Here is a 15,440-nt window from a genome sequence, read left to right on the forward strand (position 1 = left end):
CTAAAAATTAAAGGGTTTTTAGTAAAAAAGGGCTAAAATATCAAGTATTTTAATCACTTACCAGGAGCTGGTAAAAGGAGGACCTCCTAAGCGAAGCGGCAAACGAGATCTGGGTACTTACCGCCTTGCATCATGGGATATGGGGCTGCCTCGAGCTGGTAAAAGTGACTCTCGAGCTTAGCAAGTGCCGAGTCGGAGCCGAGGGATCGGCTCCGAGCCCATCAAGCAAGAATGAAGGCGAGATTGACAACTTAACATTAACAATTTACTATAAGCAGAAAAAAAGGGGGGGAACTACCGCTAAACAGAGGGACAGAATTCCACACACACACACAGAACAACCAAGGGAAATCTGTACTACTAAGAGGAGGGTCAGAGGCCCAACCACCTTAAGGGTGGAGAAAAAGGGAGATTAGCAACTAAAAAAAAGGGAAAGACTAGTCGCTAACTTCATTAATAATAAAGGGACAAAAGAGGATAAGAGACAAACTAAAAAAACTACCTCAAAAGTTATTAAAAAAAATATACGACCTGGAGCCGGTGAAAACGCAACCTCGTAGCTGAAGCAGCAAACGAGATCTGGGTATATTTCGCCTAGCATTATGGGACATAGGATAGCCTCGAGCCGGTAAAAATAGCTCTCGAGCTTTAGTATTCGGCCGAGTCGGAGCCGAGGTTCGGCTCCGAACCCCATCCAGCAAGAATGAAGGCGAGATTGACAACTTAACATTTGCCCATTACCCCTAGAGAGAATAACTGGAATCATACCACAAATAACCTCAAAGGACCCATAAGAGGAATAAAGCATTTAGGAGCCACCTCTGTCCATTATTAGTACATGGGGTAAATTTTCTATTACTCATTAATAGATCCAAACTGTGCTTGAATATGGACAGGGATAAGCTTTATTTTACATTGATGAGGAGTCTGTTCCTACAGTGATAGTGCTTCGAGGCGGTCCATGTAGGACATGTTGCTTAGACCTTGTATTCTTTAAGGCATCTCTATGGGCATTCTACTTGTTGCATGCGCCTCGACTTGTGGATACATGTTTAAAACTTCCTTGTACTCAATGACTGCCTTAATGAGGGCTAAGTGAAAGGGGCAATGACATCTCTCCATCTTCAAAGTTTCCAAAGGAAAGAAAGAAAAGGAATGATTAACAGAAATGGCATTACTTTCTCTTTCAATTCTCATTTCACTTTCAGTTCTCATCTACCACTGGTAACACAGGAAGGTCCAAAGACACAGTCATCTGGGGTACAGGCATTGAAGGATAAGCTGGCATCAGTAATTATCCAGAAGTCTCAGAGTCACCTTGGACAAATGGAAAGTAGTCAAAGGCAGGATTACATCTAAGGATGTGACAGAGGTCTAAATAATGGGTTTGGTGACTACACTCAAGGGATAAGCATCAGTTTAGATCAGTTGCCATTATGACACAGATACTGGGATTGAAACACATCTGTAGAGTGCCAAATGTTGACTTTTTAACATTTAGTTTTTCTCTGGTACTCTTGCAAAGTCCCAAGAAACTGCAAGAGGGTATATACTAAAGTGCAGACCAACAGACAGACTGGCCATTTTAATCTTCAGACGACAGGACTCAATATATGCTGTCCTATACTATGGAGTGACTAACACTTAAGCACATCATTTACACAGTTAGTGCCTTAGGATGGAAGAACTTTATGATAGTACTAACCCATTGGTGATGGTGCATTATGGAGAAAGAAGCAAAAACACTGTAGATTTAGTAAAAACATTAAAAAATATTTGAAAACAAAAAACTGCTTAAAAATCTCTCACACATTCATACACTGCACTATGGTGGGCAAGAACTGTTGATCTCAAAAAAAAGAGGTCAAGCCTTAAGTAGCAAGCCATATACCAGATGTTAAGTCAAGAGGGTGGTGCTAATGAACCATTGAGAAATTAGTGATCATACACTTGACCCCTGCAGCTGGGAATAGTTCCATAATATTGAGCTACTCTAGCGCAAGAGACACTACTGAGCAAAATTCACATCTTATTTTTACCAATGTGCAGTGTGACTTTACGTAGGCAGCGGTTATATATAGGTGAAGACATTTTGTATACACACAATGTTCACAACAACTCAGTGTGTGTATACTTATATCTGTGCATAGCTTACTCTCACCTCATCGGATACAGAAGCTTATTTGTGCTGCTCACTGCTGTGCTAATCTGAGAGTACTTACTTCTGGAATCCAGTTCCATATTGCCTACCAATGGTCATTGTGGAAATCTCCTTGCAAACACTTATCTCCTCCATTCCCCACCATGGTAAAAGCTGGTATTAGCTACTCACTTCCACCTCCCATGGCCGGTTCCCATCACCTCAGGGCTCACTGCTGAAACGCAGACCACAAATAGTGTTAAAACAGCTCAATTCTTCTCTGTGTATTGTGTCTTATTATGCAAGGAAAGGCATAATGGAATCAGTTAAAAAAGGGCAGAATGGTACATGTTTATACACTAAAAGCTAGAGAGAAGAGAGCGAGGGAGGAGATATTTTAAACCATTTCATTAAAGTACCTGAAGGGGATCCCCAGAGTAAAAGCAGGTACCATCTCAAAATGAAACATTTCCATTGGCATAGAAGGATAAAAGCCCAACTATAACCCAGGTTGGGCCAAGTACTAGCATCAGCTTGTACATCTCTGTTGTAGTGGCATGGCAGACAGCAGGAATGAAGTGGCTACGCTGGCTCGCCTCCTTTTTTGTGGTGGTGGTGGGCGTCCTATTAAAAAAAAAAAAAAAAAGTGTCTTCAGTGGAGGCGAGAGATCCCATGGGATCAATAGCTTCAAAGGGGGCAGAGCACCCTTGCTGTAACATTTGAACACAGACCTCTTCACTGATGCCCAGTGCAGGCTAAAAACTACTGGGTAGACTACTTTGTGTGCACAGTGTGGGGGGGGGCATAAAATAAGCCCCCCTTCCCCATCCTTTGAAAGGTGACAGCTCATCTCTCTGCTGCTTCGCTATAGCCCCTAAGAAGGGCAAATGAACAATACATCCTTTGCCCCAAAGGGAATGAATGGGTTAAATTAAGCCCCAATGGCTGCCAAGGCAAGAAATAAAAATAACCAAAAAATGTAGTGTGTAATGAGAAAGGCAGAATACAATGATCAAACCTGAACAGATCAGGGGAGATTTATTTCCATGGACGGCTGACAGAGTTTAACCAACTGCCATATACTCGCACATGGGGCAATGAAGTTTTCCCCTTATTTCCAAGGCTGCAGCATCTTTAAGTTAGTTTGTACACAGTCATGGCTGCAGGCAGGAGTGCTGGTCTCCCTCCAAAAAACATTTACATAGATAGTTATTGTAAAAATGTCAGCTGTACTGGTTATCGATCTTATACGGTCAACATTTTGTGTACAAAGTAAATGTTATAAAGCTGCATGGATTCATAGTAACTGGGAAGAATTTTTAGACCAAGCAGTCAAATTGATACTTAAAACTGCGAAACAGCAAACACCTTGCAGTGTATCCACTACTTGAATTTAAGCTAGGCTTTTGAGCTCCACTGGTGCAGATGGGGGAAATCTAGATGCACATGAAATGGGTAATAACATAGCATGGAAAATATGGAAGGTGGAAAGGGACAATCCTCAGCTCCAATACCACTGAAAAGCTTGACTGAGGTTTACTGTTCAGACTACACACATCTGACATATTACAAGGTAACAAAGATCAGCCTGCTCAAGGATACTGTTAAATTTGATCAAAGTTCATGAAAATGTTAAGGGATGAAAAGTGGGCTACAAAACAATCTAACTAAACCATGGCAATAACCAAAAATTTAACAGAAGGGCTTTGTGGTCAGAAATTCAAGCATGTACTTCTGAACAAAAAATCTTATGAAAGTAATGTACTTTGGAAGTACTACAGAGGAAAGGATCTGGAGGAACTTCTGACCATATTAACTACCTCTGATCAGCAGACTGAAGAAGCAACAATAGCTAAAAGGATACTGGGTGTACAACAAGGGAAATCTTCAGCACTGCACACAGTCCTAGCACCCATAAAGTTTGGTGCATGAAGATAAGGCATATGGTAAAGATGATACCAGGAGTTGGACATAAAGCCCTACAAAGAAAAGGACCAAACAGCTAAAGTACTGACTCACTGGAAAAGCACAGTGGAGGAACACTGACAAAAACATTTAACTATTCATTATGAATTAATACAATTCAGACATTACTACTACAACTGGAAGACAGAAAAGATGACCGGGTACAGAGTGCATGTGTGTTCCTGGGATGTTAGCTAGACACCTCAGTTCAAACAGCTTTTCTTCCACAGGAAGAAACAGATCTTTATCTAGATTTATTTCTATGGTTTTCCATTTAGACTTTGGTCACTGCGAGGGAATACCTCAGGATTTTGGGTCTCATAGCATCTATGATTTTCATGATACCCCTAGCAAGACTCCACATGAGTAAGACACAGTGGTATCTGAGATCGCCTTGGTCCCAGCATCAACACCCTTTATCTTTTCAAATCTCAGTGTTGGAGTCTGTCAGACGAGAAGTCTTTTTGCAGACAACAGATATCCTTAAATCCAAATATCTCCTTCTGCCTTCCTGCACCAGAACAGTCAATCTCCACAGACACTTGGAATTTGGCTGAGGAGCAGTTTCAGGGGGGATAAAAGTGCATAGGAGTGTGGGACACCAAAGACAAATGCAAGTATATAAATATCAAGGAGATATTTGCCCTGATCAAGGGACTAACAATTAGAATTCAAAGTCTAAACCAGCTTTACCAGAAGTAGTGAATATAGCAACAGAGATAAAACAAGAACTGGGATCTTTTGAAAAGTGTACGAGCAAATTACACCGCAAAAAAGGGAATTGTTCATAGGTGGGTACTAGGCTATCTGCCCGAAGGCATTTATAAGCCTAGCCAGAATGTGTTGGCTTTCACCATCCACTTAGATTAGTTCCCTGTGCCTCTATCCAGCAGAGCCACTGAAGTGATCCCAGAGGTAAACTGTTTCCCATCCACTCGTCAAGGTTTCTTTTGAAGAGTGTTAGCGAGGAGCTCTGCCTAATGTAGATTGGGATCTTGTTCCAAAGCATGGGAAGTCTCTGGGACAGGAATCTATCCCTCCAGCACATCCTACTTATTGTTGTGGTGAGGTTTAGATCCCTACAGCATGTGGCTCGAGGATAAGGTTTTCTTTAGGTGGAGCATGTCCATCAATTGTGGGTTGGACATGGCCTTGTATGTCAGACAGAGATCACCTCTGAGTAGGCAGTATGCAACAGAGTACAACTGGAATTTCTTCAGTCGAGCTGCATAGGGCATCTGTTTGAGGCCATTGATCCTCTTGGTGAGGTACTTCTGTGGTCTTTCCAGCTGTTGCAGGTGTCTTGTAAGGTACATCCCAAATGGGGCGTTGTACTCTAAGATGGGTCTGATGAGTGATGAGTAGACGGGCACAATGACCTCTTTTGATCTGGATGCGAACCCTTTCGTGATTAGCTGGGCCACGTAGAAGGAGAAGGATTTTCTAACCACTTTGGCAATGTGATTATCAAAGGTGAGATTACTATCTACTTGGGTCCCCAGATCCCTTATTACGTCTTCTGTATTTAGTGGACTGCCACCTATGTGGCAGTTCGGAAAACAAAGGGGATGACGATGCACTTTTTGGTATTTAGCTTGAGGCCATGATTTTGACACCAGGTATCTGTCTTAGTGAGACCCTTTTGGAGGACATCTGTGTCAGCCGGAGAGTCAATTATAGCCCCTAGTTTGCAGTAGTCTGCGAACTTGGTCAGCCATAGTCCTCCTGTGCTTGCCTGTACCTCTGAGAAGTATATGCCGAACAGGAGGAGTCCTAGGACTGAGCCCTGGGGAACACCACTTGTAACCAGTTTAGAGACGGACCTAGCTCCCACAAATGTCACCATGTGGGTTTTGTCCATGAGCCAGTTGGCAACCCATCTTGTGAAGTAGGGGATTATGTTCAGGCTGGTGAGCTTGTCTATAATACCAGAATGGGGAATGGTGTCGAAGGCCTTGGTGAGGTCTAGGTAGGCTGTGTGTACCACCTTTCCCTCGTCTATAACCTTGGTAACCATCTCAAAGAAGTCCACCAGGTTTAGGAGGCATGATCTGCCCTTAAAGCCAAACTGGGTAGGGTCCAGTGTTTGGAGATTCTCAATGTCTCCGTTAATGAGTTCCATGATGATGCGCTCCATAGCCTTGCAGACCAAGCTAGTCAGGCTTATAGGGCGATAGTTCCCGGGGTCTATTGTGGAGCAGAATAACCGCTGCTCTGCACCACTCTATGGGTATGTAGCCTGTGGAGTGGCGGAGTTTGAACAGTGTGTTTAGGTGAGGGGTTAGTCTTTGAGCTCGTGCAGGACGCAGCCTGGGACACTGTCCAGTCCCATTGATGCTGAGTTTTTGGCTTTGGATAGGGCTGTTTTAACCTGCGTCTCTGCGATTTCAGGGACTCTACATTCTTCTGGTATGGTTATGGGCCCTTTTGGGGGTGAAGTTTGCGCTGAACCTCTCTGCCAGGATGTTGGCGATATTGGTTGTTTGTTTATTTTGCGCCATTCTGCACCAACTCCGAGCAGATCTGAGCATTGCCACTTAATTCTTGACATAGCTAAAGAATGCCTTGTGGTTATCTTTGGAGTCCTTGGCAATTTTTCTTTCAAAGCTCACCTTGGTTGATTTAATGAGGGATCGTAGTTTCTTGCTGATACTGATCAGGGAGGTCTTCCCTTCTTGGGATTTTACTCTTTCTGTACTAGTTTCCTCCTTCTATTGTATAGCTTGTTTATGGCAGCAGTCCACCAGACCAGTTTCCTTTTCTTGGAGGAGTGAGTATTGCTTTTGCTTGGGATGGCATGATTCATGCATTCTTGTAGCTGCCCGTAGAATGCATTAGTAAAGGATTTTGCAGCTTGGACAGCGTTATCCTTCAGCATGGGGGCTTTGAAACTTTCCACCTCAGTCTTAAGTAACGTGAAGTTTGCTTTTGTAAAGTTTTTCATGGTGGCTTTCTTGTCCGGGGGTGGGGGCGGAATATGGATATCCAAAGTGATTTGTTTATGGTCAAATCTAACCAGCGAGGGGTTGACCTCTGGTATGAACACCGGTTGCCCATGTTGGGGATTACCAGGTCCAATATGTTGTCACCTCTGGTGGAGTGTTGACCAGTTGAGCCAGGGCATTTGAGTTTATAAATTCTAGGAAAAGTTGGGCAAGGGAGTTAGTACTTTGGGTAATTGAAATCACCCAATATTAGGGTGTTTGGTAGGACCTTTATGTTTCCCAGTGTTTCCAGAAACGCAGAATGGGGGTCCTGGGACATGGTGAGTGATCTGTAGCAAGCTACAATTTGAACTGCAGTTTTGTCCATTGTTAGTTGCACGTGGATGATCTCTGAAACATCGTGCTGTGCCACTAACCTGGAGGTGTGGGTATCCTTGATGAATATGGATATGCCCCCGCCTTTTGCATTTCGATTTGGGTTCTGTGGCTGAAATGTATGGTATGAGTTGGTCTGGGTTCTGTGGCCGAAATGTATGGTATGAGTTGTAGCCTGGTAGTGCTGGGGAGCTCTCTGGAGCCTTAAACCAAGTTTCTGTTACTGCACATATATCGATTTGCTCCATACTGAGGAGTGCCTGCATTTTGAGGTTTAGACTTCTGGCATCGAGTAGCATTATCCTCAGTTTTTTGTTACTTGTGCTATTTAGGGCAGTGGGTTTGTCTTTTGAGCCTTGCCTAAAAAAAAAAAAGACACTATGGGGGTGGCAAGAGCCTTGGCAATTATTCGAAAGTCTAAGGGTGACAGGTGCAAGCCAGCTCTAGCAAAGCAGCATGGCTCGTCGACCATGTCATCCCAGGCGGACAGACACTGGATCCCCTTTGAATGACACCAGAAACTTAACCAATTGTTGAAATCGAGAATTTTTTTTTATATCGTGGTATTCATGGTGAGGGCAGGATGCTGCTCAGGGTCAGGGTCATACCAGCCTGGGCTACATAATCAGAGAGCTCTTCCATGTCTCTTTTCATGTAGTCCAGGGAGGTATGGCTCAGGTTATTCACACCAACATGGACAGAGAGTCAGATTTGTACTTGTTCTGGAGTGACCCAAGTGCTTGTGTTATGTGGCGGATCCTGGCACCAGACAGCTAACAGTAACCTTCTCCTTATTCAGTCTAGTGAGTGGGACGTCAGTGGCCCGACTATGGAGTCACCTATTACTAGTATGTTGGGTATGTTATTTTGCCTTAAGGGCTGTGACTGCATGGCACACTGGTTTTGTGAAGTATGTGTTTCATGGTTTGTGTTGGGGGGTGGAGGTTGCTTGGATGTTTGCTTTGGAGGTCTCTGTTGGTTTTGCAGATTTTTATTTAGAGCCTCTGAGTATGTTTTTGTGTATTTGTGTGCCTTTTTTGTTGGTGCTGGTTTAATGGGCCTATGTAAGACTGGTGGTGTGATGCAAGTATTTCCCTTCTCCTCTTGACTGCATGATCCAGTCTTGGGTTGAGAGAGCTTAGCCTCTAGTTTGGTTGTATAACTGCATCTCTCACATGTATTAGTGTTTGGTGGTAGGAGGAGGGGGTTGTCTGTGTAAATGAGGCAGTTGTTAACATTGCCTCAAAATGCCCAGATTCACCAGTTGGACTGGAGAGTACACCTGAAACTGCCCTTTGGACATGCCTGGATAGGTACAGAGAACTATTTTACTGAATGGCTGGTAAGGTCGAATAGAGAGCCCTGTCCTTCTGTACAGTACAGGAGGGTCTAGTGCTAGGGTTTATAAGTGCTTGATAGAAGTTTTGAGCAACTGCCGGGCTGAGAAATGAATGGCTAGAGTGCTTAAGTTGAAAGTTTGTCTAGTTCCAAGAGAAAAATTGAAGAGGAGACTTTGTGGAGCCAGGAATAGTTTTACCCTAGCTAACCGGTGCTGCCCGACACGCAAAACCAGGCAAATATGGTGGGAACAATACATGCAGAAGGGGAACAAGGTTTAAAAGAAAACAGGATTTGAATGAGCTATGTAATGTTTGACTGACGACTGGATAGATAAGTTATATATAATGTTTGCAACTAAAATTATGTTAATTAAATGTATGAATATTATTTTTTTTATTTATTATTTTATTTTATATTTGTTGACCAGGATAGTCCAACTGGATGCATAACCATTTTCAGCGGAGGCCCGGGGAGGAAAGCTCCAAACATACAGACAAAAACATGCATACATATTAAGGGTTTTACAATGTAACAGGGGGGGGGAGCTCCAATTGAGCAGACAAAAACAAACTTTCCAAGCAACAGTTAAATAACAAGCAGATTTTACAAGAAGCAAGGTATATCCCTCAAGAAGGATCCACAGCTTAACAGCATGTCATAGAATGTAAAAGTTAATTAACAGGTGGATTATCACATATGACTTAGGCAAAGATTTTTTTAAAAAACAAGAAAGGTATTCAACTCTCTGAACTAACTTTTTGGTCCCTGGGACCTCTTCAAGTGGTTACAGACAATACCACAGTCATGTAGTACATCAACAAGTAAGGTCAAATGAGGTCTTTGCAGACCAGCCATGTTATCCTGGGATACAGCTACACAACATAATCTCACCTCTACAGGCATCCTACATTCCATCACAGCAAAACTGTGTGGCAGGCAAGCTGAGCAGGACCAGGCAGATCCTCATAAATGGAAACTAGATCAGGTTGTCTTCCAAGATTTGATCCATCTGTGGGGATTTCCTCAAGTAGAACTCTTTGCCTCTTCTCTGAACAATCTGCTCCGGGAGGCCATCCAAGAAGGCCTGAAAGACGGATGCTTTTTAAATTTTCCTTGGAAAAAAATTTTCCTGTATGCTTTTATATTAATTGTGTGTGTTACAGAAGCTAATACTTGCTCCATTCAAACCAGATAATCTGGCTACCTTGAGATTCGCAATATGGAAAAAAAAAACAAACAGTTTTAATGATTGCTCTGACCTCTGTGAAAAGGGTATCAGAGTTGCAAGCTCTTATGAGGAGTCAACCCCATCTCATTTTCTCTTATGAGGAGTCAACCCCATCTCATTTTCCATAGGGATAGAGTTTCTTTGAGAACTAATCCTTCGCTTATGCTTAAAGTGATATCCAAGTTTACTTTAAGCTAAGCTATCCATCACCCTGTTTTTTTCTGAACATAGAAATGAGGGAGAAAGGATACACCATACATTGGATGTCTACAGACAACACAAACTATCTGGACAGAACTAAATATTTTGGATCAATTGCTCATTTTTTGAAAAGGTAAGAAGGGACAACCTGTTTCAAAACAAACTTTTTCGAAATGGTTATCTAAGGCTATTACTTATTATACTTGCCACTATTCCATGCAGGGTTAAGGCCTCTATCAGGGCCTTAGCTTCATCTATGGCTTTTTGGAAAGGGCTGGATTCTAGAAGCTGCAACTTGGTCCTCTGTACAAACTTTTACAAAAACACAGCAAAGCTCGATTTCTACTCTAGGTCCAGATCAAGCTTTTCTAGGACTATTCACCTGAGGCTCCTAGACTCTTCTCCTTTCACCCCCCCCCCAAATGTAGTTAGCTAAGGTAACCTACCCATATAGCTAAATGGATAAGAGGGCAGCACATTTCTTTACGTAATACTTTACAGCAGGAAGCAATGGAATAAGTGGGGCTAGGACAGTATGAGAGGGAAGTTAAACCTAATCAGATAAGCAGTGTGGGGGTTAAGGGAGCAGCTAGTAGAGGACAAAGCAACTACTGAACAAATCCAGCATTGCAGACCACGACTCCTATTTCCAGTGTAAGGTTTCTAAGAATACTTAATTCCTGGTTTTACCACAGTAACAGTAAATAAAATTCTAGTTAGTTCAAAGAACAGTGCAACACTGACTCAACAGTATAATTCAAGGCCATTGCATCTAGAAAAATATGTGACTTGAGGTTCAGACATCTGACCATCAGAACATAAACACCTAGGACACCTTACCTTGGCCTTTCACATAACCTAATGGAGAACAGTCTTTTTTTTTTTCAAATCCAAAATGTATGCGTGTGCAAACCTCCATCTACAGAATAAATTTATAACGCATGACATAAAAACAGGTTGATAATGCCACTCTCCTGTTGTTCAGATGAACCCATAATTAAAAAACACAACAACATGTATTAAACCGAATGGTACTGAACAATTTAAGACACTAAGTTTATCGAACTGGGAGACAACTCATTCAGAACAAACCACTGATGGCAATTCTATGCTTGAAAACACTTACACTGATTGGACAATTCTTGGAGGGGGGGGGGGATTAGGTATAAACGATTTCTCACACAGATTCTCCTTGTTGGAGATGTCAGGACAAAGGAGTAGTAGGAACAAAAGTACAAAGTCCCTGGTCAGCCTCAGTACGAAGCTGAGATCCCTTATAAGATCCTCCAAAGCTAGCTACTCGCCACTAATTCTAAGGACAACCACAAAGCATTCTATAGCTATGTCAAGAATCTCGATGGCAACACCCAGATTTGCTCCGAGTTACAGCACAACGGCATGAAAATTACAGAACCAACTGATATTGCCAACATCCTGGCAGATTGAGTGGCAACTTTACCCCCCACACCCCCTAAAAGGCCCATATCTATACAGAAAGAATACAGAGTCCCTGTAATCACAACTACGCAGGTAAAAGCTGCACTCAAGCCAAAAACACAGCGTACCGGACAACATTCCAGGCTGCGTTTTACACTAACTTCAGAACAAACAGGCTCCCCACCTAAGCACCATGTTCAATAATAGCCTTGCATCAGGCTTTGTGCCCACTGAATGGCGCACAGCAACAGTTATCCCACTCTACAAAGAGGGAGCAACTCATAAACAAAGACATTGGTAACCTCCAAACTCTGGATCCCACCCAGTTTGGGTTTGTGAAAGGCAGACTATGCCTCCTGAACCTGATCGACTTTGAGGCAGTCACCAAAGCTGTAGATAAAAGTGTAATGTGGTTCACACAACCTATCTTGACCTCGCCAAGGCTTTCAACACCATCCCCCATTCTGGAATTAGAGCCAAGCTTGCTAAACTAGGTATAAATCCCTACGTCACAAGATGGGTTGCCAACTGGCTCACTGACAGAACCCACACCATAAAAGTTGCAGACTCCAAATCTGACCTCAAACCAGTGACAAGTGGAGTACTGCAGGATTCAGTCCTGGAACATCTCCTGTTTGGTATCTACTTCTATGAAGTACAGGCTAACACAGAAGGCCGCTGGCTAACAAAGTTTGCAGATGACTATGGCTCCTAGTTTGCAGTCAAGCCCCCAAATGATATGGGCATCCTACAGAAGGGCCTTGCTGAGACAGATGCCTGGTGTCAATGCCATGGCCTCAAGCTTAATGTCAAAAAGTGCAGTGTCATCCCCTTTGGTAAAAACTCTGTACCCATGAACTACCACATAGGCAGCAATCTACTTAACACCAATGTGTGATAAGAGACCTTGGGACCCAGGTGGACAGTAGTCTCTCCTTTGATAGTCACATTGCCACAGTAGTCAGTAAGTCCTACGTGGCACACCTCATCATAAAAGGGTTCTCATCCAGGAAAAAAACAGAGGTCATTGTTCCCCTCCACTTGACACTCATTAGACCCATTATAGAGTACAACTCCCCTTTCGGAATGTATCTCACAAGACATCTGCAGCAGCTGAAAAGGCCACAGAAGTGCCTCACAGAGAGGATTACTGGCCTCAAACAAAATGCCCTACACTGACAGTCTCAAAATACTCCAGCTTTACTCTGTAGCATATTGCCTACTCCAAGGTGATCTCTGCCTAACATATAAAGCTTTGTCAAACCCAGAGCTGTTGGGCATGCTACACCTAAAGAAATCGCAATTCCTCCGAACTACACGATCTAGGGACCTAAACCTTGTCACCACAATAAACAGGACATGCTGGAGGGATAGATTCCTGTCCCAGAGACTTCCCATACTCTGGAACAGGCTACCCATCTAGGTCAAGCAAAGTTCTTCATTAGCACTCAGAAAAAAATCTTGATGAGTGGATGGGAAATAGGAAATACCTCCCAGGGATCACTTCCGTCTCTCTGCTCAACAGCGGCACAGGAAAATAACTTTCTTGGGTGGCATAAGCCAGGGAACCTTGTTGGCTAGGCTTATGTAGGCCCTTGGGCCGATAGCCTAGTACCTACCTATAAACAAGTTATATAGTAAATATCCCTCAAAGGATTCTGGGAAGCATTTGGGGACATGCTGAAGAGGTGCCACAAACTGGAGATATTAATAAAGTTGACCCAATTTATTGATGAATATGAAGTAGCCTTAGGGGAAATACAATTTGCTGCACACCACACTTTTAGCAGTCAAAAAGATTATCATCAGACATTGGAAAAATCCCAAGCCCCCTCAAACTCAAGAAAAGTTGGCAAATACCAAGACAAATCTAGCAGGATGAAGTGTAAGTTGATCACCACAAATGGGACATGGTGCACATCATGGTTAAGAGGTTCCCACTTGCTACAGTTAGAGAAGTTTTGATTACGGTTAAGCCCAAACTGTTTTCTACATCATAAAAGGCTACTAGGCTATTGACTCGAAGGTCATTTCAAGCCTAGCCGTTCCATTCCAATATAATGTCATAGATACTCTAGTCAATACTCAGGACTATTTATTAATGACTGCCCATATCCAGGAGGGTTGTGGGCAATATCCCCGGATAAAATTTATGGTGCCCAATCCACAGGTCCAGGATATTTCTGAACAGTGTCAGAGTTGCTCTGCTTCACATGAATTGGCAACCTACTGCAAATTCCCAGCAGTCGCTAGAGACAAATTTGTCCCTCCAGCACGTCCTTATTCAAGTCACAGGCCATATTTAGGTCCCTGGAACGGGTAGCTCCAATTCCGTGATGTGATGTCATCTTGTAAGCAGATAACATGCAATGCAACACAGACGGTCTCCTCATTTGTGTTTTACCTTGACTAGGACTTAAAAGGTCCTTTATATGTTATTGCTAATGAAATTTCTATTTCAAAATTTAAATAAAGGAATGACATATCAGCAATACATCTAAGTAAGCACTTATCAGTTGTGCGCACACAATTTATCTTTCAGTTGTTTAAGTCAAGAAAATAATTTTTCCCTAGTACTTGTCTGGATGCAATCTAAAAAAGGAACAAGTTTCAATACAATACTAAGTTAGTTCAGTAGGTTCACATTATACATAGGTAATACACTGTCCACCACTCTGTTGTGCATGCTGTGTGATTAATAGACTACAATTTATTATGAACTCATTCAACTACACTATGTTATTTCCACATAGGATTATATTACTGTGTATGTAAATGTGCACAGAATTTATAAAAATATGCAAAAAAATTAATGTTTCAATCATTTAACAGAAGGCTGTACACAACAATCATCAGACAGGACATGCTAGTTTGATAAAACTCCATTTGGCAAGATGAGTAGCCTTGGTTTTCTAACTTAAGATGTAAATGGTTAAGGACTCCATGGTGATCATGCACTTACCAAGTAGAGCTCCAGTCTGGAAAAATTTTAAAGGTTTTTCAATTGAAAAATACAACCCATGGTGGCTACCCTTGGCTAGATATGCACGGACAAGGCCAACAGCTATCACAAGCCATCTTAAAAAAAAATAAATAAAAATTAACTTTAATGATACTACATTTTGAAAGACATTTATAATACCATCATTAAAATCTAGAATATGGTCTACAATGCACGCAGAAGTGAACATATCCAGAACACTAAACATGAAGTAACTAAGTTATGAACTGCTAACAACTAATCAGCTGTTACCTAATAAGCTTAACAAGGCACAATGATACAAGAGACTATTTTGAATTTTGCAGTGTAAAAATATGAAAATTAGTGCTAATCAGTGGATTATAGGGGGCTTGCCAAAGATGTATTCAGAGTGTTAACAGACGTGAAGGACATGTTAATAAAGCAAAATGATTAAAATTAATCAAAAGCAAGCATGAAAATACTAGGCGCTGCTGGCAGCAGCCATAAAAGACATAGCGCATTTACACAGCACATACAATGCTGGTCATACCACACGCAGACACCTGGGAATGAGGACTTTCAGTTTCAATACAGACAGCAACACAGACCTCTATGCCGCAATACTAGACGAGACTAGTCTCCAAACCACAGCAAGCTTAGTCAGCATCTAAGTGCTACTCCTTGACAATGACAGAAGTTATGTGGACTCTCCCTTTTTAATTTCTTTAAATATTTTGGGTTTGTAATACCATGACGGGAATGGATCCTATTCAAGTCAGAGTATGACTAAAGTTTATGAAATTAGTATGGTTTCAATCTTTGATGTCAGCCAAAAGTGCTATTCG

General features: G+C 42.2%; 1 protein-coding gene across 1 annotated transcript in view; it reads right to left on the bottom strand.

Annotated features, from left to right (window-relative positions):
- HACD2 (3-hydroxyacyl-CoA dehydratase 2) overlaps window positions 1–15,440 on the bottom strand; it is a gene marked incomplete in the record, with an annotated part of 841,606 nt that overhangs the window by 722,526 nt on the left and 103,640 nt on the right. Inside the window, 1 exon segment of the mRNA XM_044074914.1 lies at window positions 14,596–14,711. Coding sequence (XP_043930849.1) covers window positions 14,596–14,711 — 116 coding nt within the window.

Source organism: Protopterus annectens, chromosome 6.part0, assembly GCF_019279795.1.
Source record: "Protopterus annectens isolate FY-2018-M chromosome 6.part0, PAN1.0, whole genome shotgun sequence".
NCBI classification, from domain to species: Eukaryota; Metazoa; Chordata; order Ceratodontiformes; family Protopteridae; genus Protopterus; species Protopterus annectens.